This window comes from Chelonia mydas, chromosome 27 (assembly GCF_015237465.2).
Source record: "Chelonia mydas isolate rCheMyd1 chromosome 27, rCheMyd1.pri.v2, whole genome shotgun sequence".
In the NCBI taxonomy this organism is placed as follows: domain Eukaryota; kingdom Metazoa; phylum Chordata; order Testudines; family Cheloniidae; genus Chelonia; species Chelonia mydas.
The window spans coordinates 15,364,374-15,390,627 of record NC_057860.1 but is presented as its reverse complement, the minus strand read 5'-3'; the positions used below and the strand labels follow the sequence as shown (position 1 = coordinate 15,390,627).

The 26,254-nt window shown below is 52.7% G+C and overlaps 1 protein-coding gene across 1 annotated transcript; it reads left to right on the top strand.

The window, feature by feature from the left end:
* The first annotated feature begins 421 nt into the window (after window positions 1-421).
* Window positions 422-25,948, top strand: VAT1 (vesicle amine transport 1). Its single transcript, XM_037886941.2, has 6 exons — window positions 422-1,041; window positions 12,065-12,272; window positions 12,788-12,958; window positions 13,077-13,166; window positions 14,514-14,755; window positions 21,149-25,948. Exons 1-6 carry the CDS (start codon window positions 694-696, stop codon window positions 21,248-21,250), a joined length of 1,161 nt encoding a protein of 386 aa, XP_037742869.1. The 5' UTR covers window positions 422-693; the 3' UTR covers window positions 21,251-25,948.
* The last annotated feature ends 306 nt before the right edge of the window (window positions 25,949-26,254 follow it).

Genomic DNA, 26,254 nt, shown 5'->3' with positions numbered 1-26,254 from the left:
AAAACATCCACTCTTGATGTAAAATTTGCAGGGATGAGGAATCCAGCAGGACCCTTGCTAAGCTGTTTCATAGTTAATGACTTTCACTGTTCAGATTTGCACTTTATGAGCCCAGCTTGTTGCTGGCCTTTGGCTACCTTCTCTGGGAGCTTGGGTTTGACACCGGGGTCCTTACTTGTGGATTAAGTTCTGACTCCCCGTCCTCTCCCTGCTCTAACTCGCTAGACCCCCGCTCCGCTCCCAGGGTGGGGAAGAGAACCCAGGAGTCCGGGCTTCCAGCACCAGCCTCTGCTACTCTGCGTGAGACGCCGCGCCCCGTGGAGGGAGCTGGTGGCTCCGCTCCGTGCGCTCCCTTCCACGTTTTCCCTCATTCCAGCCACGCCCCGGACTCCAGCTCCGGGTTTCCCCGCAAGCCCGCGCTCAGCCCAGCTGTTCGCAGCTGTCCGGCCGCGGCTGCCCGGTGTCCTGCGCCCGCCGGTCCCGGCCGCTGCCCCAGGGCCCCGCACCCGGCTCCGGCCCGTCCGAGCCCCGCACCGCGAGCCCGGCCGCTGCGGACCCCACCCGAGCCCCGCACCGCGAGCCCGGCCGCTGCGGACCCCACCCGAGCCCCGCACCGCGAGCCCGGCCGCTGCGGACCCCACCCGAGCCCCGCACCGCGAGCCCGGCCGCTCCGGACCCCACCCGAGCCCCGCCATGTCCGGGGAAGAGGCAGCGGCGCCCCCGGCCCCCGCCGAGCCGGCCCCCCCGGCGGAGCAGCGGGCGGCGGGCGGCGGGGACGCGCCCCCGGCGGAGCCCCAGTACCGGGCCCTGGTGCTCTCGGGCTTCGGCGGCTACGAGAAGGTGAAGGTGCAGGTGCGGCGGGGCGAGCCCAGCCCGCGGCCCGGGGAGCTCGCCGTGCGGGTCCGAGCCTGCGGCCTCAACTTCGCCGACCTGCTGGCCCGGCAGGGGCTCTACGAGCGGCTGCCGCCGCCGCCCGTCTCCCCCGGCATGGAGTGCGCGGGCACCGTGCTGGCGCTGGGCGAGGGGGTCACCGGCCGCCAGGTGAGGCCGGGGCCGGGGCCGGCGAGCCCGGGGGGGGGGGCGAGGAACAGGGGCGGAGGGGGAGGCGAGCCCGGGGGGGGGGGGCGGGGAACAGGGACTGAGGGGGAGGCGAGCCCGGGGGGGGGGGGCGGGGAACAGGGACTGAGGGGGAGGCGAGCCCGGGGGGGGGGGCGGGGAACAGGGACTGAGGGGGAGGCGAGCCCGGGGGGGGGGGCGGGGAACAGGGACTGGGGGGGAGGCGAGCCCGGGGGGGGGGGGCGGGGAACAGGGACTGAGGGGGAGGCGAGCCCGGGGGGGGGGGCGGGGAACAGGGACTGAGGGGGAGGCGAGCCCGGGGGGGGGGCGGGGAACAGGGACTGAGGGGGGGGGCGGGGAACAGGGACTGCGGGGGAGGCGAGCCCGGGGGGGGGGGCGGGGAACAGGGACTGCGGGGGAGGCGAGCCCGGGGGGGGGCGGGGAACAGGGACTGCGGGGGAGGCGAGCCCGGGGGGGGGGGCGGGGAACAGGGACTGCGGGGGAGGCGAGCCCGGGGGGGGGGGGCGGGGAACAGGGACTGCGGGGGAGGCGAGCCCGGGGGGGGGGGGCGGGGAACAGGGACTGCGGGGGAGGCGAGCCCAGGGCTGGTGACCGTCTGACTGTCTCGGGGCGCTCCGCCCTTCCCGCTCCCAGACGGGGGTGGCAGCCGGGCGATGCCCTGGCGGGTCCCTCCCGGAAAAGGGGCGGGGGGGGTCCCCCATTCCGGCCACCGCTCCGAGGCCGGGAAACAATGGGGGCCGCGGTGCGCATGCGGCCGGGGGGCTCGGGAGCGGCCGCCCCAGCTCGCCCCGGGGCCGGGCCCGCCGCTGGGTTCCGCCCGCCCGCGCGTGTAGCCGGAGGCGGCCGGTCTCGGGGTGGGGGTGTGCGGTGTTAGGGGCAGCGGCCAGCGCCCATGTGGGGAGCGGGGTGTTTGGGGCGATTTCCCCCTTGCTGTGGGCTCTGTATGGGGGAGGTGGGGCACCCCCACTTTGTGGCATGTCAGGTCCTTGCACCCCAAGCTGAACGATCCATCTAAATGTCTGCAGACCGCACAGGTCCCGGATCTCCGCGATGGGGTGGGGGGTGCCGCGCCCCCAGCTTGGAGTGGTGTCCAGCGCATCCAGGGTTTACAGTTTGGTTCAGTGGCTCTCAGCCCCCTCACTGTACAAACTGTTCCCATGCCCTTGGCTGACAGTGGGACAGTGGAGATGGTGATAAATCAGCCCATAACCCCGTAGCCTGGGTAAGGGGGGCACTTCCTAGCCAGGTGCCTTCAAAAACTGAAGTCCCTTGGTTGTGTGATGCAACATACGGAAAAAACAGGTATTGGCATTTCTGTCACCAGGTAAAACTGCATCCTCCAGATACATGTCAGGCCCCTGATACTGGCCAGTACAGATATCCCGTGGCCACCAACGTAATGCCCTTTAAGCCTCAAACACAGTTTGTAATAGCTCTGTCGGGAGCCCCTCCTCGTGCCTGTGGCCACGTTAACTAGTGGAAGCTAGACCTGTCTGTGATGGTGCAATATCTATTCCATGAGTTCAATAAAGAAACGTGGTTTTCGTTCAGCACAAGGCAGGAGAACAGGTTTCTGGTCTGTGCACAACGTATAGTGGGAGAATAATCTTGTGCAAGGGCTACGGAAATGACTAGGGAACGGAACCGCTTCCATATGAGGAGAGAGTAAATAGACTAGGACTGTTCAGTTTGGAAGAAAGACGACTGAGGGTGGAGATGGGAGAGGTCTATACAATCCTGACTGGTGGAGAAAGTGACTAGGGAAATGTTATTTACCCCTTCACATATCAGAAGAACCCCAGGGGGCACCCAATGAAATTAATAGGCAGCAGTTTTAAACATAAGAAAGTATTTCTTTGTGTAACGCACAGTCAACCTGTGGAACTCATTGCTAAGGGATATTGTGAAAGCCATAAGTATAATTGAGTTAAAAAAAAGAACTAGATAAGTTCATGGAGGATAGATCCGTCAATGGCTGTTCGCCAAGATGGTCAGAGACACCTTCATGTGCTCCGGGTGTCCCTAAGTCTCTGACTGCTAGAACCTGGGACTGGACGATAGGGTATGGGTCCCTTAATAAATTGCTCTGTTCTGTTCATTCTTTCTGAAGCATCTGGCACTGGCCAATGTCAGAAGACAGGATACTGGGCTAGGTGGACCATTGGTCTGACCTGGTATGGCCGTTCTTATGTTCTTCTATATTACACTGTCCCTGTATTACTTTTCTGAGCAGGGGTTAGGCAAAGATGATTTCTCTTTATTGTCACTGTTACAAAAAGAAAAAACTGTTCCCAGATGGCCTATATTACCTGTGCTGGACTGAATGTCTATGACTGCTTCTCTACAAATGTAAAGTGTATCCGCCCACTCAGGGTGGGGCAGTTCCCATGGAGCTGGATTTAAATTAAACTGCTTTGAGGTCTCATTTTGTAGAAATGGGTTTAGTGAATTACAATTTAAATGGCAAAGAATTTCAATCTCATTAGGAGTTGTAAATTCAGCACTTGGCATATGTGCTGAGACATCACACTTTCGTGCGACAAAATTATCTTCAAAATAAAAGCAGCGTACGCTGATTTGGGGGCTTCCATCAAAAGTGTATTTATATGCTATTAAATGCAGTGTGTGTGTGTGTAACAAAGGTGGTCTGTGGAGATGATCATATTAACGCGTCAATCTCGGAGGCTAGTTTCTCTGTGCCATTGTCTTTATGGGCAGAGCTGATTGATGATTGATTGCTTAAGAGCTCTTCAATAGTAGAACAAAGATTCTGCATTAATTAGCCTTTTCTAAATATATGTCATTCTTTCATTTAATGGTTGCCTGCTCTAATCCCACGGCCACTAGCATTGTGGGTGAGTCAGTAGAGATGGTTGGCTGCTGTAATAACAGAGGTGTGCTAGAGAGGTGACTTGCTCAGGTGCAGGTGTGAAGCTTTCAAATTAGAGTGGGCAGAGCTGTTGATTACAAACTGGTTGTTTTTATTTTGACAGGGATGTTTTGTCTCAACACTCTGTCGCTGCTGTCAGGTGCATCGTTCTACAATAAGGAGGAAGTTAGCTTTAATGAATGATGTTTCAGACCTGGATATGCTGCAGGGGACAGTATATCTGCCTGTTTCTGATCATTATGAGATATGTAATAAACATTGACTATGCATCTAACATGGCTTAATCCAGGGGGAAGGAGAAGAGCCTTGGCTAAGCTATCTGAGCATTAGAATACTTGGCAGTAATGATTTCCACCACAGATCTTCATCTGCTTTTAAGCTACCTAAATGAGTCTTTTTCTGGGAAAACGCAGCGTCTCTCAGACCATATTCTGTGGATTCTTTCCTCATTTCTGGGTCTTTAAGTTTTAGTGCAGCTGATTACTGTTCGTCGTCTACTTGTTGTCCAGTTCTCATTTTGAGGAATTAAGCTGCTATATTGTATTCCTTTCTCCCTGCCCTCAAGAGTTTACAATCTAGATAGACAAAGATTGGGACTGATTTCTGGAGCCTCTAAGCGCTACTGCAATAAAAATAGCTTACTATTAACGTACTAGATCTGCTCTGGAACAACATACGGTATATATTTCATTTAAAGATCAGTTTGGGTTTTTTTAAAAACACTTCCACCCCTCGCCAGCTAATAGCAGGTTTATTTAATAGATTGCTGTTTTCATAGTTTCTCCCAAAGAGTTTAAATGGATGTTAATCTGTCTGGCAGATCAATCCTGAGTGTGTTATAAACATGTTAGTTCTGGGAGTCATGTCTCACTTCAACTAAATGGAGAACATTTCCAAGATCGTCTTGAAATTCACCACTGGTTGTAGAACCTTAAAATTACCACCGTTCCTGTGGCTGACACCCATCCAGAAGTGGTTAGTACCCTCCTGGCTTTCTTTCTAGCACGTATTGCTGTGCAGTCACTAGGGCAGGGCAGGTGAAACATGTTACTCATACCCACTTGCTGGTGAAGGGCTCTCAGCAGAGCAGATTGGAGTAGCAGAATGCATCTGTCTGACATCAGCAGTTTGGGGAATAAGTAAAATTTAAAATAAAAAATAGCGTCCAGGTTCGGTAAACTTGTGGCTGGCTGCGTGACTGTTTGAACAGGGGTCATCCTTGCTGTCCCCAGCAAAGGAGGGAAGACGCGGTGATCCTACAGTGAGCTGAAGGCCGTGTGCTCACTCCCCCCCCCCCCCCCCCCCGTGTGTGTGCATGATGTATGTGGCAAATGCTTGTGCATGTGGTAAAAGGGTTCATGTAAAAGGTGAAGGATGCAGAGCATCAATAACCCTTTTTTCCTGACACTGCTGCCAAATAAATACAGGATTTCCTGCCAGCAAAGGAAGATAGTGTTTTCATTTAGCATGAAGGATGCATGGCTCAGGAGCAGTGGAGGCTTCAGGGATAAGCAGTTCCAGTGGCGTTGATTTTACATTGTCTCCAGAACCAGTTTCAGGCATCCACCAGCATGCTGGGGGGAGGCTATTTATTGGCAGGAAGAAATGTCTAGCTATAACTTAATTTAAAAGGAGAATCTTCTTGGGAATCTGGCTAATATGAGATCAGCTGCTGAGGCCCTTTGTCTAAGGGTCACCTGGCTGGTGGCCTGCATGGATGGGATATCTCAGGGGAAAATAACTCTGTGCGCTGGCTGGAGCAAGCTGCTACCTGAGCCAGGTTCCAAGATCTGAGATTCTGTCGGAGCTAGGTGAGGGCAGTGTCGCGGGGCAGACAGTCTTTGAGAGAGGGGAGATCAGATGGAAGAGTGTGGAGCTCTTATTTCTGGTTTTTTATGAGGCTTTGCATGAGCAAAATGGCGTGCTCATTGGAGTTAGCGAGAACCCCTGTGTTGCTCTCCCCTCCACCCCATACCTGGCAGCCTGAGCGCTGTTTCTGAACGCGGCCAAAACAGGATTGGCCCCAGTTTCAGCGTGGAAGGCGATTGCTACAACTATTGCAAACGCTGTTTGCCAGCCTTAGAGCTGACGAGGCCTCAAGGGCACGAGCAGGTTAGCCGCTGCGAGGTCTTGCTGAGGCCAATGCAGCATGATTCTGGCGTTGCTCTGTAGATCACGGTTATCTCTGGAAGTTCGTCGGACTGAAATGCCCTCTTTGTTCTGTTTCTCTCATTAAAGCTTTGGTAGCTCATTGACAGACGTGCCAAGTTTTTTTCCGTCACCTGTTATCATTGGGTAACAGAGTCGTGACCGTTTGAGACGTGTCTAGGGAATGTATTCGCAAAGCCTCTCAAACAAACCTCGATTATTAAATCTGATTCCGTTACACTCGCCCCTCCCCCCCACGAAAACATTTCAGTTTGCTCAAGTGTAAATGCCAAACCCACACAGCTATGAGCCTTTCCGCTGCCTCTCTGCTGTCCAATATGCTGCTATCTGGTTTTGCTGGCCCCCCTCCCGACACACGAGGAACAGATGCTCCCTGTCTGGGGGGATGAGAGCAGCTCACTGGAGAGGCTTTGGGTTTCGTGCATCTGGAAGCAAAACTAAATTTGAAAGATTTGAACCCACACTGAAACTATGGGTACATCTACACTGCAGGTAAACACCTGTGGCTGGCCCATGTTAGCTGACGCTGCGAGGGAGGAGGGTCCCAGAGCCCGGGCTCCAGCCCAAGCCAGGACATCTACACTGCAGGGCAGCTCCACAGATCGGCTGCGAGCCTGAATCAGCTGAGACAAGCCAGCCACGGGTGGTTAACTGCAGTGTAGACACATCTTGTCTTGTGTCACAGTACACAGCCTGTTCTCTGTGCTCTTAAAGTTACAAGAGAGGTTCAAGGTGGGGGAGCTAACACCTTTTATTGAATCCACTTCTGTTGGTGAGAGAGACGTGCTTTCAAGCTTATGCAGAAGTCCAGTAAGTTCGGCATGAGGTGAGAGGACTGTGTTGTCCTCTGTAGTTCCTGAATATAGAGCAAAGTGAAATCTGAGGGTCTCCTTAGGTGTCTGGCAGGACAGACTTAAGCTCTTAGCTTACCCCATGCACTTGGGTTTACTGAGTGGCATCTGAATGCAATGGCTGCACATTTTGAGAATTCGCTCTGTCAAGTTGCCATGTGGAAAGGCTTTTTCCACATGTGCATACCCTTAAGCTGCCTTTGAAGAACGTCAGATTCTTGTATCTGATAGAAGCGTACATAGTTTATGGAGATATGGTTGGTTCATACAGTGGTTATTCCACGTGTCTTAATTGTACGCTGCCCACCCCATCCCGGTGCCATCAGAGAGTAGAGCTGGTTCTGTTGATATCATCCTTCAGCCTTGATGTAAACGCCGTTGCGATGTTGAGTTCACCTGCAGCCACGTTGTTTTCTGCTGTGATTCCCTCGGGATTTGCAGGGTCAGACCATTTAACCAACTGTCCTGGAAACTGCTCTTATGTTGAAATATTTCTTATCATTATCTGAGGTTTCTTTTAAGAGCAGAAGCTTAAAGCAAAGGCCTGTATTGTGGAAGGAAATCTCTTCTACACAAAAAGAAAAGGAGACGGCTGTTACTCTGAAACCTGTCTTCTACACAGGCTTCCCTGCTGATATCCTAGCAGGGAGTTTTTGGTACAACTGTTGGGCTCTGTGGCGAAATCACTTCCAAAAGAGGAGAAATATATGGAAATTGCCTTTGTGACTTATCAGCTGACTCGTATAACAAATGTCACATGCCTTTTTTAGTGCAGAGTTCAGAGGGGCTCAGTTACTTCCCCAAAATCCTTCTTCAGAAGACCTCTGAGGCATCAAGAATCTAGAACTGGTCATTGCACATACTGCTAAAATATAAAAAGTCTGGTAAAAAATGCAATGCTTTCCTAGTCGCTCCCTCCCTGGACTGATGCTCCTAGAGTATCCCCTTCACAGCCTCATTTGGGACTCTGAGAGCAGCTAACGTTTGGGACAGTGTTTGAGTTCTGGTGAGTGGTAACTCCGCCTTCCCAAAGTGTATTATATTGTTTCACAGCTAGAGTTGCTGCTTGAGCAATCAGTATTGGCAGTCCATAAATAACATCCTGAAGCAGCCCCAGAGCTCCAAGCCTTTTCCGGGTAATACTGACACCATGCCAGCTTTCTGCACCTAGCTCTGTAGTCGAAAGCCACCAGGCATGAATGTCTGGACACTCTTAACCTTCCCTTAGTCATTCAGAATGAACAGTGATGCAAACAGAGCATGAAGCAGATGACTCTGCTGGACTGAACAGCGCCTTAAAGTTGGGCATGCTATATTCAAAGACAGATCTTACTAACCCAGTGCAATCATCTGCCTAGGAGTCTCTGTCCACACGCAAACAAATTCTGCCATGAACATAAGAGCAGCCACACTGGGTCCGACCAATGCTCCATCTAGCCCAGTATCCTGCCTTCTGACAATGGCCAATGCCAAATGCTTCAGAGGGAATAGAATAGGGCTATTATCGGTTATCCATCCCATGTCATCCAGTCCCAGCATCTGGCAATCAAAGGCTTAAGGACACCCAGAGTATGGGGTTGAATCCCTGACCATCTCGGCTAACAGCTAGAGCCTTGTGCAATTATGAAATTTGTATCCACATCCAATCCACGCTCCCAAACATGGTCTGTGGATATAAAGCAGATACTGATAGGCCATTCCTAGGCCTATCCTCCAGGAACTTATCTAATTCTTTTTTGAAACCAGTTATAGTTTTGGCCTTCACAGCATCCCCTGGCAATGAGGTTGACTGTGTGTTGTGTTTTGTTTGTTTTAAACCTGCTGCCTATTAATTTCATTGGGTGACACCCCCCCTTCCCCCCCCCCCCCGTTCTTGTGGTATGTGAAGGGGTAAATAACGCTTCCTTAGTCACTCTCTCCGCATCGGTCATGCTTTTATAGGCCTCAAGCGTCTCCCCCTTCGGTCGTCTCTTTTCCAAGCTCAACAGTCCCAGTCTTCTTAATCTCTCCTTATAGGGAAGCTGTTCCATCCTCTCAATTATTTGTGTTGCCCTTCTCTGTCCTTTTTCCATTTTCAGTATCTTTTTTTGAGATGGGCAACCAGAACTCCACGCAGTGTTCCAGGTGTGGGCGTACCATGGATTTATACAGAGGCATTATGATATTTGTGATCTTATTACCTGTCCCTTTCCTATGGTTCCTAACATGCTGTTCGCTCTTTTGATGGCCGCCGCACATTGAGCGGATGTTTTCAAAGAGCTAAGCACAAAGACTCCAAGATCTTCCTTGAGTGGTAACAGCTAATTTAGACCCCATCATTTTATAGGTATAGTTGGGATTATGTTTTCCCATGTGCATCACTTTGCACTGATCAGCATTGGATTTCATCTGCCATTTTGTTGCCCAGTCATCCAGTTTAGCGAGATCCCTTTGGAACTCTTCCGTCTGCTTTGGACTTTACCCTGAGTGCTTTAGTATCGTCTGCAGATTTTGCCACCTCCCTGTTTTACCCCTTTTTCCAGATCATTTATGGATATGTTGACCCATAGGTGATGGGGGGAGCACAATTGAAAGGATGGGGGGTCACGTGACCGCCCCACACATTGCTTCTGCTGCCCGTCCGTTGACCCTTTATATGCTCCCCTCCTCGCTGTCCTCCCCCCACTTTGCCCCTTCACCCACCACCATCCCCACTGCTCCTCCATAAACCCCTGGTGGAGCGCGTCCTGCGCCCAGCGCTGTGTGGAACCCCTGGCAGGAGCTCTCAGCACACCTGTAGCCTGCCCAGCGGGCTCCTTCCTCCCCAGCTGCATCTGGCCGGGCCAGCACCCCAGGAAAGCCCAAGACTCTCCTACATGGGGTGCTGCCCAGGAGGAACCAAGCCCTGCATGTGCCAAAGCCGCCCGGAGCCCCTGCCAGTGCCAGGTGGACGCTACACGGGCACGAGGGAGCCTTGCCACCCCTCAGAGAAACGCTGGAGTAGGGAGGGGAAGCAATTTCCAGCCGAACCTGCAGGCTCCGCAGCGGCTCCCTGGGCAGGGGCTTAGCGTCCTCTTCCCCCCACTGCCCCTGGTCCTGATCCCAGTGAGCATGGGGCTGCTCTGTCCCCTAGGCGACGGGCGCCCTCCCCTGCTGAGCCACCTCTGGCTGGGCTCCACGGCCGCTGAAGCCCCTGCAGTCAGGTTTTTCGGTGCACAATGCCTCTTCCCCCAACAAATTGTGTTCATCAACGTCTGACCATTCTGTTCTTTACTACAGTTTCAACCAGTTTGCCAGGTACTGAGGTCAGGCTGACGGGCCTGTAATTGCCGGGATCGCCTCTGAGCCTTTTATAAAAATTGGAGTCACGTTAGCATCTGGTCCAGAGGCTGATTTAAATGACAGGTTACATTCCACAGTTAGTTCTGCAGTTTCGTCTTTGAGTCCTTCAGAACTCTTGGGAGAATATCATCTGGTCCTGGTGACTTATTACTGGTTAATTTATCGGTTTGTTCTAAACCCATCTCTACTGATGCCTCGGGATGGGATAGTTCCTCAGATTTGTCACCTAAAAAGAATGGCTCGTGAATCTCCCTCACATCCTCTGCAGTGAGGACCTCTGCCGGGGTGGCCAAACTTGCTGACCCTCTGAGCCACATATAACAATCTTCAGAAGTTTGAGAGCCGGGGTGCACCTGCTGGGGCTCGGGGCTTCAGCCCCATGGGAAATGCCTGTAGGGAATTGGGGCTGAAGCCCCAAGACCCGCCCCCCTGCAGAGCAGAAGCCCCGACCCCACCACCCTGCTTCAAGGCAGAGGTCCCGAGCTCCACCCCCCGTCTGGTAGGTAGAGAATGGGGGGCGTGTGGGGGGGGCCCCTTGAGCTGCACTTTAATGGTAAAAGAGCGGCATGTGGCTCAGGAGCCCCAGTTTGGCCCCCCCAAGCTACTGAAAGAATTCATTTAGCTGCTCTGCACTGGCTTTGTCTTCCTCGAGTGCTCCTTTACCACCTCAATCCTCCAGTGACCCCACTGATTGTTTGCAGGCTTCCTGCTTCCGATGTACTTAAAAAACATGTTGCTAATAGTTTTTGAGTCCTTTGCTAATTGCTCTTCAAATTCTTTTTGGCCTGCCTCATGGGAAAATTCTGTGCTGCTTAGAGCAGTGATGTTGCTGCAATGCCTGGGGAAGTCAGAACTGCCAGGTATATAAACCAGTGCAGGAATCTCTGCAGAAGTTGTAGAACCAGAGAGGAATTTGCAAGTGTCTGCAGAGAAATGCATGGTATAGCTTCAACTCCATGGCTGGGCTCTTCCGCACAATGTCTGTATCCATTTCAACATCGTTAAAGTGCTGGATATCCTGTTATTGTTTGAGAGCTAGCAATGAGAATGGTCCCTGCCCTAAGGAGTTTACACCAACCACTGTGCCACTAGGAGCCAACGGAAAACCTGAAGCGAGTCCATGTGTCAGTCTTCTGAGCTGTCTGGCAAAGTAGAAAGTACAAATTCTCTCCACTGTGGTGCTCTTCTGTCATCACAGCTATTGGCGCGCTCTTACTTGTGGTTTCATGCTTACATCACTAGATCACACGGTCCCAAGACACTGCTGCCTTCAAGCAGACAAGGCCCTTGTTAGAGAGGTAACTCTCAAAGGGAAGCAGGTGTCACAGAATGGCTCTAGGCCTTGGACAGCTCCTTGGTCCCTGTTTTGGGAATTCTCCCCCCCACCCCTCCCTGCCTTGCCTCAAGTTTCAGCCCAAGCTTCATGTTCTAAGTGAAACTAAACTCCAGAAGTTTGCTGCTCCCTTTTCCAGTCCAGTATGTCACGCCAAGCCGGGCCGACACAGCGAGTAGCGTCGTGTCAGGGAGCCTGGCTGGGGGATGGCTGTACGTGTACTGAGTCTGTGGAGGAGGCAGAGAGTCTCGGCATTCCCAGCCAGAGACCAGGAGCAGTCCAGGCACTGGAGACCTGGTGCTTGTGCTGAGTGCTGTGGGCTAAGTGCAGACTGGGAAGCACAGGATGCTGGGTGTGACCTCCCTGCCGACCCAGAGCATGCCACTATCCTCCGTCCCACTCCCTCTCTCTCTCTGGCCGTAGGTTGGTGACAAGGTGATGGTGCTGGCCAGGGCAGGGCTCTGGCAGGAAGTCGTGACTGTCCCAGCCAATCAGACTTACCTGATGCCTGACGGAATGAGCTTCGAGGAAGCAGCCGCCTTTCTGGTCAACTACATCACGGCGTACATGATCCTCTTTGACTTTGGGAACCTGAGACCCAACCAGAGCATCCTCATCCACATGGCTGCCGGTAACGTACGCCCAGCACGCCCCGACGGGGCTCAGCCTAGGGGGAGTTGGCTTCAGAGCGGCCAGTCCAGCTGCTGGGAGGGGAGATGACTTAGGCTCTTGGACAAAGGGGTGACGACCCTGATATAAAGGCTTACACAGATCAGTTACACAGGTGCTGGGTTGGCAAAATATCCCACTGCGCTATTGGCCGATCCGATCCACACCCCGGCCTGTTGGATGGCACACGGTAAAATCAGATGGGTCTGATTGTATTAAAGCCCTGAGCGCCATAGTGAGGTGGCAGATCCCAGGGCCGTATTAGTTCGCCTGAGGCCATCAAGCTCTTAGGCTCAAAGCATGAGTTTTTCTGAACCGCAGACAAACCCTTCGCTCTGAGATTGAGCCGTGGCGTGGAGTCAGGTGTGTGTGTGCGGGGGGGCGGGGGGGGGGGCAGCAGCACAGCCTGGGGCTGGTTTGTCTCCTATGCCCCTGTCCTGCCCGCGCCTCTAATTCCCCCATTGCTGCCTGTTTCAGGGGGGGTGGGAACGGCCGCCATTCAGCTCTGCAAGACGGTGGAGAACGTCACCATCTTTGGCACTGCCTCTGCCTCCAAGCATGACGCCCTCCGGGAAAGCGGGGTCGCTCACCCCATTGACTACAGGAGTATGGATTACGTGGAGGAAGTCCGGAAGATCTCCCCCAAAGGTACCGTGAGTGACGGGGGGAGGATGGGGTGGGATAGGGCTCCCCTACCCCGCTACAGGCCTATCCCTCAGGAAATGGAAGGAAACAGCCTGTTACTCCTTGTGCAAACTCTCTCTAGGAGTCGACATTGTCTTGGATCCACTGGGAGGATCGGACACGTCCAAAGCATTCAGCCTCCTGAAGCCAATGGGCAAACTCGTAACCTATGGTGAGTATGAGGGAATGATGCATCTACCGAACAGCTGATCAGTGGTTCTCAAACTTTTGTACTGGTGACCCCTTTCACATAGCAAGCCTCTGTATGCGACCCCCCCCTTACAAATCAAAAACACTCTTTTTCATATTTAACACCATTATAAATGCTGGAGGCAAAGCAGGGTTTGGGGTGGAGGCTGACAGCTCATGATCCCCTGTGTAATAACCTTGTGACCCCCTGAGGGGTCCCGACCCCCAGTTTGAGACCCTTGGCTGATGTCAGCAGGCCAGATTCCCTGTAGGGTGGGGTTATGCATTAGCGCCTGGGGGGTGGGGGGTGGCTCTGCATGAGAGCACTCGTACTGGTTTCCCCTAGCCAGGTCCTGAGGGAGAGCAGCCCACTGTGGCTGGTTAGCACATTAGTCTGAGCTCTAGATTCTGCTCTGTCTGGAGGATCACACGGGTGAGAGAGCCAGATTCCTACTGGGGGTTTGGTTCGCTCATGTCTCATTTTGAGAGCTGCAACCCTAGGTTCCTGTCCTCCCTCCCTGCCCGAGAGATGCAATTCACTCCACTCCATCTGCTGACCTCTGCCTCCGGTATCAAATCTCCTCTGCACAGAGAGTTGCTTCCCAGTCCGAACACGCACATGCAGGGCGAAGTGGGATCTGTGTCCCGCACACAGGATCAGTAGCAGTGAGTTTATCCTGGTTCAGGCTGACTTAATTCGCAGCACTCAGAGAAGCTCACGTTTTTTCTGTGGGGTGTGTGGGTGACGCGGTTTGAAGCTACCGAATACTTCTCTCTCCGTTCCCCAGCTGCAAAACACAGCGATTCTGTCCCCACAGACAAAGCCCTCACACAGCCCGACGGGATACGCAGGAATCTCACGCTGACTGCATTCCCTCCCTTGGCATTGGCCTCCTCACTCTGTGGACTGCAGAGTGTTTTGGCAGGATTAACCATTACAGCGGGCCAGGCTCCGAAACCCTAGCTTGGGGTGGATTCGGCCAACACGGCCGGCTGCATTTTAGCATCAGCAGTACTCTGACTTTGGCACCTAAATCTAGCTGTGTTAACTTGCTGCCTGTCCTAAGATAAGAAACTGTCAGGTTTTGAATACTTACCCTAGCAATGACCCTGCACATCTGCTGGCCCAAAGGGGTCTCTCTTGCATCACTCAGAGCCTATTTGCTTCTGCCTTTCTTTGGTAGATCCTGGCCTTACCTGATCCTGAGTGTGCAGGTGGAGGAGTACTCTGTGCTCTCTGAGCTGTCTTAGATCTGGTGCACTGGGTTCTTCACCAGGCATTAGCTTTTTGAGCGCTCTGAGCGTGACTGTGGCCTTGACTTCCTCCTAGGGGTGGCCAACCTGCTCACTGGGCAGAAGAAGAACCTGGTGGCCATGGCGAAGACATGGTGGAACCAATTCAGTATCAACGCTCTGCAGCTCCTGCACCTCAACAAGGCCGTGTGCGGCTACCACCTGGGTTACATGGATGAAGAATTTGAGCTCATTGGGGGTGTTGTGGCCAAGCTGGTTAGCCTGTACAACCAGGGCAAAATCAAACCCAAAATAGACTCCGTATGGCCCTTTGAGCAGGTGAGTCTGAGTCGTGGTGCAGGCTGGCAGCCTCCGTAAGAGAGAGAGTGCTGCAGGGAAAGCTGCTGCTCCTGTTCCTAGCTGGGTTCGGCAGAGTTCTGGGTCACGGTTTCTGGGACTGGTTTTGTTTTGCAGTCGAGGTCCCAACCAAGATGGGCTGCGTTGTGCCATGTGCTGGATCTGGACACATTGAGACAGTCCCTGAGCCAGGGAGCTTATAATCTAAATAGACAAGCCAGACAAAGGGTGGGAGAAGGGAATATTATTATTTCCATTTCACAGACGGGGAACTGGTCCAGAGAGATTAAGTGTCTGGCCCGGGGTCACACCGGGAGCGTCAGAGCTGGGAAATGAACCCAGATCTCCTGCATCCCAGTTCAGTCTCAGCCACAAGACCACCACTCTCCCCCCGCAGTGCTCTCATGCAGAGAAGAGCAGTGCAGCATGTACGGGAACTGGCTGGGTGACTGGCATCTGAACTAAGTGGCTGAAGCCTTCAGCACTCTGTGCCCAGTGTCCCTTTGATTTCCACTGGATTTGGAGCGTCAGGCTCTCTGAGGCAGGAACTGTGTGTGCCCTGTGCCTTGCGCAGTGGGGCCCTGATCCTCGACTGCGCGCTAGCACAATACCAATAATAATTGCTCTCCCCTGGGAGACCTGGGTTCGAGCTCCACCTTGGAAGCTAGGCCAGAGGTGAAGGAGTGCAGCCCTCTTGTTCCCCCAAAGCTCCGGCTGGTTAAGGAGCATCGTCCCTTTTCTTGCAGGGAGTCTCCTAGTGCGTTAACCTCTACTTGCCTCCCCCCCAGTCCAAACTGGAAGGATGGAGACTGGATCTTGGAGCCTTGAGGATGGGTTTAAATTGGGGCACTGTGGATTACAAGAGACACTGACTTGCTTAGGGAACTTGTACTCAGCAGTGTAAACCACGGGGGCTGGAACAATGTGTACAGAGGGGGTGCTGAGAGCCATTGAACCAAATTATAAACCCTGCATATGATGGAAACCACTTCAAGTCAGGGGGTGTAGCAGCACCCCCCGCACTCCTTGTTCCAGCACCTATGGTGTAAACTGAAGCAGATTATCAAGATCGGTGCTGTTCACAGGATTAATGAATCTCCTCTCTGCCAGGCAGAGAGCTACCAGCAGGAACTCAGCTTGGATTGCTAGTGGTAATGGAGCGAGCAGAGAGTGCCAAGCGCTAAGTGGTATCTTGGAGCAGAGACCTTGAGGGAATCTGGAGTAAAATGCAGGAGGCCTCTAGGGACTGGGTAATGTGCTGGGTGTCTGCATGACTCATTTCCGTTGGTCCATGCGCGGTAAGCCTGGAATCGCAGCTCATCAGAGAGGTGTGCGCGCATGTGTGCGCAGGAGAATTGGAGAGTGAACTTGCACATCAGGTAGCTTCACCCCAAAGTCCCCTGTACGGTGCTGTGAGGCCTTGGGGCCGCGGAATCCCTGGGGCCAGAGCAGGGGAACCCCGCTGCAGCGGTGGACGGCAGAGTCCTGGGGAAGAGGCCAATGTACTGACTTCACTCGACAGCTGTTGGCTCCTACATGCTCCTCACTGGGTTTGGGTTGGCACAGGCTGCGGTTTCTCCCTGGGGGGAGGGTGGGGAGAAGGGGGCGTATCCTGCTGAGTATGTGTTCTTATTGTGTCCTGCAGATTCCTCGCTCTGAGTGGGAGACATCCGTGCTTGTTCTCTTCCCCTTAGCAGAGTAACTCTCTGTCTGCGCCCAGGGCTGCTCAGTGTGCCCTGGGAACTCTCTGCTTAAGCAGCCAGCCCCCGTAGAGGAGGAGCCTTGTTCCCAGCCGTGGGAGTGTTGTCCCCATAGCACAGGCTGCCCTGCAGAAAGCAAAGGGGGAGCTGGGAGTGGCCATGGGAGGAGTGTGGCCAGGCTTGCGCCGTTGGGAGTTGTGGGTGTATTGGATGCTCTCATCCTTGGCGTGGGGAGCGTTGGAGCCGCTGTGGACCTACCCGAGTCCCTGGCTGCGCACTGCGGGTGCAGCCTCTGCACTCGAAGGCCCAGCCTGGGTCCCAGGTGCACCTCGGTGGAAGGTGTTCTCACGTCCGAGGCCAGCAGCTCCCGTGGGCTGTTACTTGCGTAAATTCCTGAGCTCTCCCTCACTTACACTCCCTCCAGTTCTCCAGCAAAGCTTTGCTGGGAGCCCCTGTGTCCTCTCTGCAGAGAGGGGCTGGTACCTGACCCACTCGTTTCCGGGGCAGGAGAATTAAGTCACTTTCTTCTTGTTTTAAATGCCTTTTAGACTGAGGTTTCGAGGCGTTCCCAAGCTGTGCATGGAGAAAGGGCTAAAGGGCTGAGTTACATTGATTAATTACAAACAGCAGAGCTGCACACTGCATGTGGGGCGTGTGCTGTGCGTGTCATACTAGAGACTGCGTTGAATCTCTGCTCAGTAATTACAGAGGAAACTGTATGTGGGTGGGTGGGTCATTTTGTTGCTTTACCCTCAGATTTTTCTGCTGATTGGAAACTGAGGCAGCAGAACAAAGTGGAGATGCTGCAAAGTGAGACTGCGGCTTCCTAAACGGCTGTTACACATTTCTGCATTTGGTGCATCCTTATGTCCAGTCAAATTCTGCTGTAGACTCTGGGCTCTCCACCCTGAGCTGTCTCTGGGGCTGGGGGAGCTCTTACGAAACTAGATCTTTCTGCTAAAACCTGCATGTTGTAATAGGTGGATTCAAACCAGCGTTGCTAACGAGAGAATTCTCCTGACGCAGACCCTGCCCTGCTCCGCTCAGTCACATAGCACAGCGATGGTTTGCGATGATGGCTCTGCAGAATGGTCTTTAATAGTGTGATGAAAAAATTCCCAAACGAAGTATTGTAAAGGGCCCTAAAAGACTTGAGGATCAGAAAACAATGCCTGGCTGGAGGATGGCAGAGAATTACTGCACTGGTTTCCTGTCACCATTTGTGACCTAGTCCAGAGTTAAACAATGACTTCAGATGAAATGGGCTCTGAGAAAAGAGCCGACATCTTTACCGCTTCCCAGTGAGAGACCAGGACCGGGATAGCAGGGGTCCTGTGGGTCGGGATTCAGGGGCATCTGCAGAGCTGGGCGTGAGGTGCACGGGACTGATAACGAATGGGACTCTGGGTTTGAAGATGAGCTGGGATGTGGGCACAGTGCCTGCCACAGCATGTCTTGGTTTCAGGCACAACACAGCTCCAAAGACTTTAAACAGGTTTTAGAGGGGTAGCCGTGTTAGTCTGTATCAGCAAAAACAACGAGGAGTCCTTGTGGCACCTTAGAGACTAACCAATTTATTTGGGCATAAGCTTTCGTGGGCTAGAACCGACTTCATCAGATGCATGGAGTGGAAAATACAGGAGCAGGTATAAATACATGAAAAGATGTGAGTTGCCTTACCAAGTGTGAGGCCAGTCTAACGAGACAATTCAATTAACAGGAGGATACCAAGGGAGGAAAAATAACTTTTGTAGTGGTAATGAGAGTGGCCCATTTCAAACAGTTGACAAGAAGGTGTGAGTAACAGTAGGGGGAAATTAGGTTTAGGTTTTGTAATGACCCAACCACTCCCAGTCTTTATTCAGGCCTAATTTGATGGTGTCCAGTTTGCAAATTAATTTTAGTTCTGCAGTTTCACGTTGGAGTCTGTTTTTGAAGTTTTGTTTTTTTTGTTGAAGAATTGCCAACTGGAAATCTATCTGCAACTGAAATCAACATTTAAAAAAACCCTGACTCCTTTCCAAGCCTGGGGCGAGTGCTGTGGTGCTGTTAAAAGTCCTTTAATCAAGTCTGTCTTCAAAGGAGATACATAAAGTGGCTGGAATGTAGTCAAATGACCACTTGGCTGCTGACTCTCCCTGAGCTCCTTGTGTCTGCCCAGAGCAAGGGATTGTCTGGCTAAGCTGCGGTCACATGGTGTTTTCTCTGGAGATAGTGGTGGTTCTGTTAATCGTATTGCCCATTGTTCTCTGCAGAGATTGTCAGCTTCTGGCATACACTAGAATTGCTTAACTCTCCTCTACAGCTCCAGACCTTGAGATCAAACATCACTGTGTGGGGCAAGAGCGCTGGTGGATCGTGCTCGAGAGCAGGGCTGGAGGGAGCTGTGCGCCCCTCCTGCCGAATGGGCCAGAATCTCCACTGGGGAGCTGATTTGTAAGACAGGCAGCCTGGAGTGGCTTTCCTACCCGAAAGCTGCTGGCCAGTAGCAATCGTGGGAGCCAGGGGTTAAGTCTCAGGAGTTTGCTGGACTCTACCAAGCAGCTTCTGGAGCCTGCCGATATAGCTCTGATTTCAGTCTAAGCACGTCAGGCTGCCCGAGCTCAGAGCGGCCCAGGAAGTCTCTGCTTCTCTGAGCTTAACTGTCCAGGCTGCCTCATAGGTGTTGGGCAGAGGCCACCCAAGTCATCTCCACTGTCAGTGAATGGACAGTAATGCATGGAAGTGTTAGCCCTTCAGGCCCAGCCAGGGGCAGAAATCCTCTCCAGAGAGGAGCAGAGCTGGGTGACTTGTTCCCCTTCACCCAGAAAGAATAGCTGCTTCTCAGGTCTTGACAGCAGAAGCCAAAAGAGATGGGGGGAGATTCCCGTAAAGGGTCTCGGAGTAACCTGGGCCCAAAATACAGAGGTGCAAAGGGCTTAGAGAAGAGTGATGGACCTGTCTCTCCACTCGCTGAGTCTCCCCGAAGGGCCAGCACGGTGCGGCAGGAGGGCGCTTGCTACACGAGAGCAGCCAGTCTCCGGGGTGGGGGAGAGAGGGATTTGGCAGGGACTTCGCTGCAGGAAGGAGCAGATTTCTCTTTCCGATGGTAATTTGTAGCCCCTTTGCTGCTAGCAAAGCATGTGCATTAGCTCGTAGCCGTTGGGGTCAGATTGGCTTCTGGCCCCAAGCACTGACTGGAGCAGGACATGCTTCGTGCCTGTGCCATGCTCTCGCTGAAGCATTCGGGTAGAGCTACGGGGATGGAGACACCACAGTGGAGGCAGGGCTGGGGTGTTCACCCAATTTAGAACCCAGCATGGTGGCCCTGAACATGCACCAGGAGCATTTTCCTGTCCAGTCCTGGGACTTCCCAAGCCTGCCCTGACTCGACAGCGGGTGAGGGAGACGTTTGCCCAAACTGAAGTGCCTGCTAGATGTTAAGACCGTGCTGTCAGCTTTGTGTTGGGAAGCGCCGTGGAGTGGGCCCTTCTTTGAGTCCCGTTCTGTGAGATGTGGGGGATGCAGCTGGGAAACCCTTCCGGAGCCGGGGAGACACTCAGGTGCTTACCAGGTAGTTAGTTAGTTACCTGGTAAAACATCTTACGCCGGCCTCCCCTGCCCTTGGTTCTGATCTCCCTTTCCTCCCGTTCCCTGCAGTCTGTTTAAATTAACTCTGGCAGGAGGCGTGTGCTCCCGGTGCATCATTGCGCTGATCTCCTCCTGCCGGAAAGAGCGTAATGGGACTCTGATTGCATTACTAGCAAACAGCTTCTGCTCTGCCTGCATTGATCTGGCCATCCACTTTGCAATGAGCCGGCACCTCCCAGTGGGTCTGTGCATGAGGGAGCGCGGTGCTCCAGAGAGACGCAGGCAAACATGAGCATCTCATCAGCATGTCTGCTTGGCATGGTGACGAGGACAGCGCCTTCCAGGGAGCTGAAGGCGAACTGCTTCTTCCGGGCTTTCCAAACTGACTAGAGATGGAACGGTCCAAGCCTGATGTTCTGGGAGCCTTCACCATAGGGCGGCTGGACTCGGCAGCACTGCCGGTTACTCCAGCTGGGGCTCAAAGCAGCAGGATCCTTGTGGCTAGCATGAGATGTCCCTGCAAGGTGCGCCAGTGGCCCTGTCCGCTCTCCTCTCTGGTGGTGACCACTGAGTGGCATGGTCATCTGCAGACATGGCTCATCCCTGATGCAGCGTGGCTAACGCTGGGGGCGAGAATGTGCTGTACCTTTTTAGGCAGAGCTCCCCACTGACTCCAGACTGATGGTCCTGAATGGCCTTTGCCTAGTGCTACGTGCTTTTCTCCCTTCCTGACACTAGGCTGTCTCTCGGTAGCTGTTTTGGCAGTTTGTTTGTGTCGCAAGAAGCCCTAGCGGTGTCAGTGTAACCTGTTGGACATATTCCTCCTTCCTCCCGGCTCTCTGTTCAGTGGGACGCCCTGGAGTGCGCTGCCCTGGGCCCATGTGCTCTGAGCGCACTCTCCCCTGTGGAGGCAGTGTGGGATAGCTGCCCACGATTACCCAGCATTCTCCGTTGTGTGGGATGTGTGAATGCCCAGCAATTGCTGACCCGTGGTTATGCTGCAGATGAAAACGTCACGGTGTGGACACCCCTGGGCTGGCATGTCGCCCGAGTGGTGCAGCGAGGCAGGTGTGGATCTCCTTTCACGGGACTTCTTTCTTTCTAGGTGGCCGATGCCATGAGGCAGATGCAGGAGAAGAAGAACGTTGGGAAAGTCATCCTAGTTCCTGAACTGCCGAAGGAAGAACCCAAAAAAGAGGAAAACTAAAGCAAGGAGACCTGTCTGCAGGTTGTGAATTTGTGGTTTAACTCCTAACCCTTTTGGGACCTGGGAATGGACGGCTCAGTCCCTGCCATCTTCCCCATTAAGGGAATGATACATTTTTAAAGCCAGTTCTAGGACTGTGAGCACCTTGGGTTGTGAATCATATGCACCTGCCATAGCCAGCCTCTCCCAGGTGTGATTGTGTAACATTGAATGTGAGACCTCTGCCTTAGCCCTGCTTTTCTCACCTGGTTGTTACATTTCCTTTCCCAAATTCCAAACCGAGTTCTTTTTCTCTGGCAACGCCTCTCTGGCCTCCAAGCAGTCAGTGACTAATGGCTGCGTAGTATGTTGCTGCAAAGTGTAAACGCAAATTGTTATGGCAACCATTGACTGTCTCCATAGAAACCGAGCCCTTTTTGCAGTCTTAAGATGCACGTTCGACAGACGAATGTGCCGAGCCAGAGATGCTTGTCAATGAAATTGCTGTAGGAAAATAACATCAGACCTTGCATTGTTCTAGGGCTGGTTATTTCTTTGCCATTATTCCTGCTGTCACAACACTTCCCTTCCTCCTCCCCCTCCTCTTCCCCACACCCCCAGTCCTAGGCCTTTAATGCCAATCAGCTGGCAAAAGGCCAGTTTTTCTAAGCCCAGCTCAGTATCTTACATGCTGGTCACGCTGTAGCTTTTTAATTTGCTGTTCCTTCTCTGTGCACGCTGCATGTAACCTGAGGAGGAGTTAGGCTGGTGCTATATGAATACTAAAGAGAAATTTCAATTCAACAATTTGCTCTCGTCCATTTTCTGCTCCCAAACCGTTAGGGAACCAGTTCTGTGGTCAAGGCTGGGTCCGGAGACTGAAAGAACTCAGCTGTCTCCGAAATGACTGACCCATTTGTGTTGGCTCTATGTGCTTTGTTAACGTTGGGCTCTGAGTGTCCGTCAGGCTAAACTTCACCCTCGTGTTTGTTACCAAGGGCTGCCAATGTGAAAAGGTGTCTGCAAGACTGGGACAAAACACGCCTCGTGGTCGGCCTTTGCTTCTGCGGTTGTGTGTGCTAAGAGGGGGACGCTGCAGCTCTAGAAGTGAGCAGGCCCAGTAAAGTCTGCGCTGGCATCCACCCCTGGAGGGCCAGCCTGTGGTTCTGAGTGAGTCACCCGCTGTCTGGGCTTAGACCTGTCGAACCCGCTGGTGTGAGGCTCTCGCCTGGTTAGATCCTGGCTTTTGTTTTTCACTTTCCACTCCAGTTTTAATTGGCTTTTCAGATTCTCCCCTAGTCCCAGGCTGTCCCCATGGCCTCTGCCCGTCCCTATGGCTGGCTAGCTAGCGCCGAAAGGGGGCTTGCAGCTTGTCTGCTCGAATCATGAAGTGCCAGTGTTTTCAGGGTACTTCCTAGTGCTGCTGAGATGCTGGGAACTTCCCAGTGGGCTCCTCTCTCTAGGAAGAAAACTGGGCTTGCCCATGCCAGGCGTGCAGGTAAAGCTGTGGGTGGGAACCTGAACGGTTCAGTCTGTGAGCATCTAAACTTGTCCTTGTTTAATGTCCTGACCTGCGCCGCCCCTTCCAGTGGTGCTCCGTCTCCTGCTGCAGTCCCAGGACTTGGCGCTTGTCAGGTTTGGTCCTGCTGGGTGGCGGATGGTGCAGTAGCTCAGCTTTGCTTGTATTTTGGATTTGGTAACTGAAGGGACCAAGCCCCCACCCACCCCCTTTTCGTAAAGGTGCCATAGCAGAAGCAAAATGCTGCTCTTAAGAGCAAACATGGATCTCCTGGGCTGTGAACATCCCCTCCGGGTCCCTCCCCCATTAAAGAAAACCTGGTCCAGCATCAGCACGAGGACTTTACTGTGCAAGGAGAAGGAAGGCGACGGCCTCTATTAGCTGCGACCGCCCCAGGAGGCGTAAGTGCTGCTTCGCTGAGGCTTGGGCTACACTTGGAACCAACGTCGGTGGAACTGCATCGCTCAGCCATGCAGTTTTATCGACCTAGCTCCCAGAGTAGACAACACGGCTCCCAGCGACACGGCCACCGCCTCTCGGGGGGCGCGGTACGTACGCCGACAGGACAAGCCTTCCTCTTGGCGCAGGCAGCTTCTTCTCGGGTGCGCTACAGTGGGGCAGCTGCGTTATCTCATCAGTGCAGCCTGGGTTTCAGTTCCTAGCTCTCTCACCCTGCCGGGCTGCATGAGGCCTGGAATCTGGAGGATTCACTTCAGGTATAAAATGGTGCCCAACATTTAGGACTTCAGAAAGGGAACCACGATTGGGTTCAGACCCTCCTCTGTCTTCGTTCCTTCCATTCGTGACACGGGGGTTGACTCCCCTGATGTGATGCAGCACAACTCACACGCACAACTTTTTTCTAACCTTTTCTAAAGACAAACTCTCCTCGCTGGGTTTTTCCCCTCTCAGAACCGCTCCTGCCCAGTGAATTAGATTTTACTTTCCATTGTTTTGTGCCATTTCACTGCAGGTTTGTACAAACAGTTCAGACACTTGTTTGCTATAAAAGGAAAAGCCCAAGACCTACTCTTGTCCAAATCTTGGCTTCACCTTGAGACAGGAGGAGTCTGGACAAACTGCACCGCAAAGCTTCAGGTTCTCTAGAGTCTTTGAAAGGGGGAAAATGATCCCACTTTCCTCCTTTCCTTGGCTCTACTCTGCCAGCTGAGAGCACCTGGTGCCTTACTCCGGACGGCCCTATCCTGGGCACTATCGCAAGGCTTTTGTAGTCTAGTCCCCGTTTTGATACAGCGTGAAGGAAGCAAATGGGAATATCTTGTATCTTCCTGTAGGACAACTCTGACGTATGCTGCATTGCATAGAAAACAGTATCTCAGTGCCTTTTCTAGACCACTTGTCAGACTAGCAAGTCACTGAAGCCTTTGCCGTACTGGCCTCTTAAAATACTGCCAAAAAACTAGTGTGCTGCATAATAGATATGGCTTGTGGTACACAAGTGACCTAGCTCTGCTTACCCTCCGCCTTGATATACTCTTCATACACGTGCGTTTTATGGACTCTCCAGGCTGATCCCTGGAAGCTCCTGCTCCAGAGCCTAAGCAGCAGTGCCTGCCGTAAGGCAATGCCTCACCCAAGTTGGCTGCATTTGGATGTGGCCAAAGGTGATGTCAGCCTGCCCGTGTGCGTCGGTATCTCTAGGCCTGTCCTCTTGCAAAGCTTTGCTGGTTGTGGCCTCTCCTGAGGCTGAGGACGTTGAGGGTTTGTCGCCATTGCGGAGACTCTCTGGAATTTCTTTTCTCTTTGTTTGCAATGTGTAGTTGATGGTGAATTTTCTACCTATAAACTTCTCATGCCCTTTTCAGTCTGACTTCTGAATCCTTCTGAGCAATTAGGTAGTTGTGATAAGAGATTAGCATTGACTCTGCACCCCAGTAGCTACGTTTTCTACGGAAGATTAAGTGTAACCTTGCGCTTTACTGCCTCACTGACTAATGCTCTGTTCTAGATTTTATAGTAGCCTTTATTTACCCTGGCGTTTTAGGGCCCAGTAAGTATTAAACCTACTGATTGTCAGACTTAATACAACTTTATTACCAGTGTCTCAAACAACTTGTTAAACAGCGAGTTGTTCTAGCAAGGACCAAAGCACAATGTCATTCCACTCCAGATGTCTGATTAGAAGGAAGCATGCTGAAAAGTTGAGGGCACAGCTGGTGTCATCCAGGGAGCAAAGAGTGCCACGTTGCCTCTTAAATTGTGCATCGTTCCAAAATAACTGAAGTGCAGCTTAATGTTCATTTTGCTAATTGATCATTTTGACTCACATCTTGTGCCATGGGTGCAAAATGGCTGAAGGGCAAAAGTTTGTGTCGTGATGCTATGAGCACTAGCTAAAGGTTTCTGTGTCCCCTGCCCTCTCTCCTGCTCCAGTTTGCGGGCATTCTGCCTTTGGTATGTATGTGTAGATTGTGAAATCCAGTGGTATCTGTCTAAGTGTGACCTGAGCATCATTGCTGTATCTGTAACCAAAACTGCCAGTCCAGGAAGGGGCCCTTAAACACAATTTTACATACTTTGCCATCCCCAGGCGGCTTCAGAACTAAAAAGCTTGTTTAGTTTAATAAGAAATTGACTAAAGTTACAAATGTTTCTTGCACCTGGGAGATGGGAGTGGAGCTCAGCTTGCACAAACATAAGCCCTGTTGAGAACCGTAGCTACATCAAGACCGTATTTGAGAGATGGGGAAGGTCCTACAGACACCAGGGAAAGGAGTTTAGCTGCATGTTTAGTTACAAACCAGCTGTGTGAAGTAGAGTTGTGGGCATCAGACTTCAACCAATGCAGGAATCTGACCCATCTGCAGCTGCGGTCAGAGGTATAAGACCACTCCTGTTGCCAAATGAAGTCTTTGATGCCCCAAGCGCTGGTGATGGCAAAGGGTGACGGGCAGGTAGCGTATGAGCACGGTGTGAGAACGTGTTGCTCTTGGAGCCTCTTACGACACATGGCAGTGTCTGTGCCGTCCAGCTGATTTGCGGAGATGTGATACGAGTGGCTGTTGTCCTACAGCACGGCGTCTTTAAAAATAATTATATTCCGCTTTGTGCGTGTAACCAAGTTGAACAGAAAGCGATTGTGCCAATGCTGTTTACATGACTACAACGTGTAATGCTCTTCTGCCTAACGTTACCGTATGCCTTATGTGTTTCAAATGTTAATTAAAAGCATAACAAAATCCTTGCTGGCATGTTTCTCTGCTTGTGACAATGTTGGGGTTAAGCATAAAGCAAAAGTTCATGGGTTTGTCAGCGGCCCAGCAATCTATCTGTAGTTCCCTTTGTCAGACCCGGGCAGGCCCCTGTCCCATCCATCTCACGCTCGTTCGTGTGACCGAAGAAATCTGGGAGCAATAAATGCTCCCCAGTCTGTCATAGAATCATAGACTTTAAGGTCAGAAGGGACCATTCTGATCGTCTAGTCTGACCTGCACAACACAGGCCACAGAATCTCACCCACCCACTCCTGTAACAAACCCCTCGCC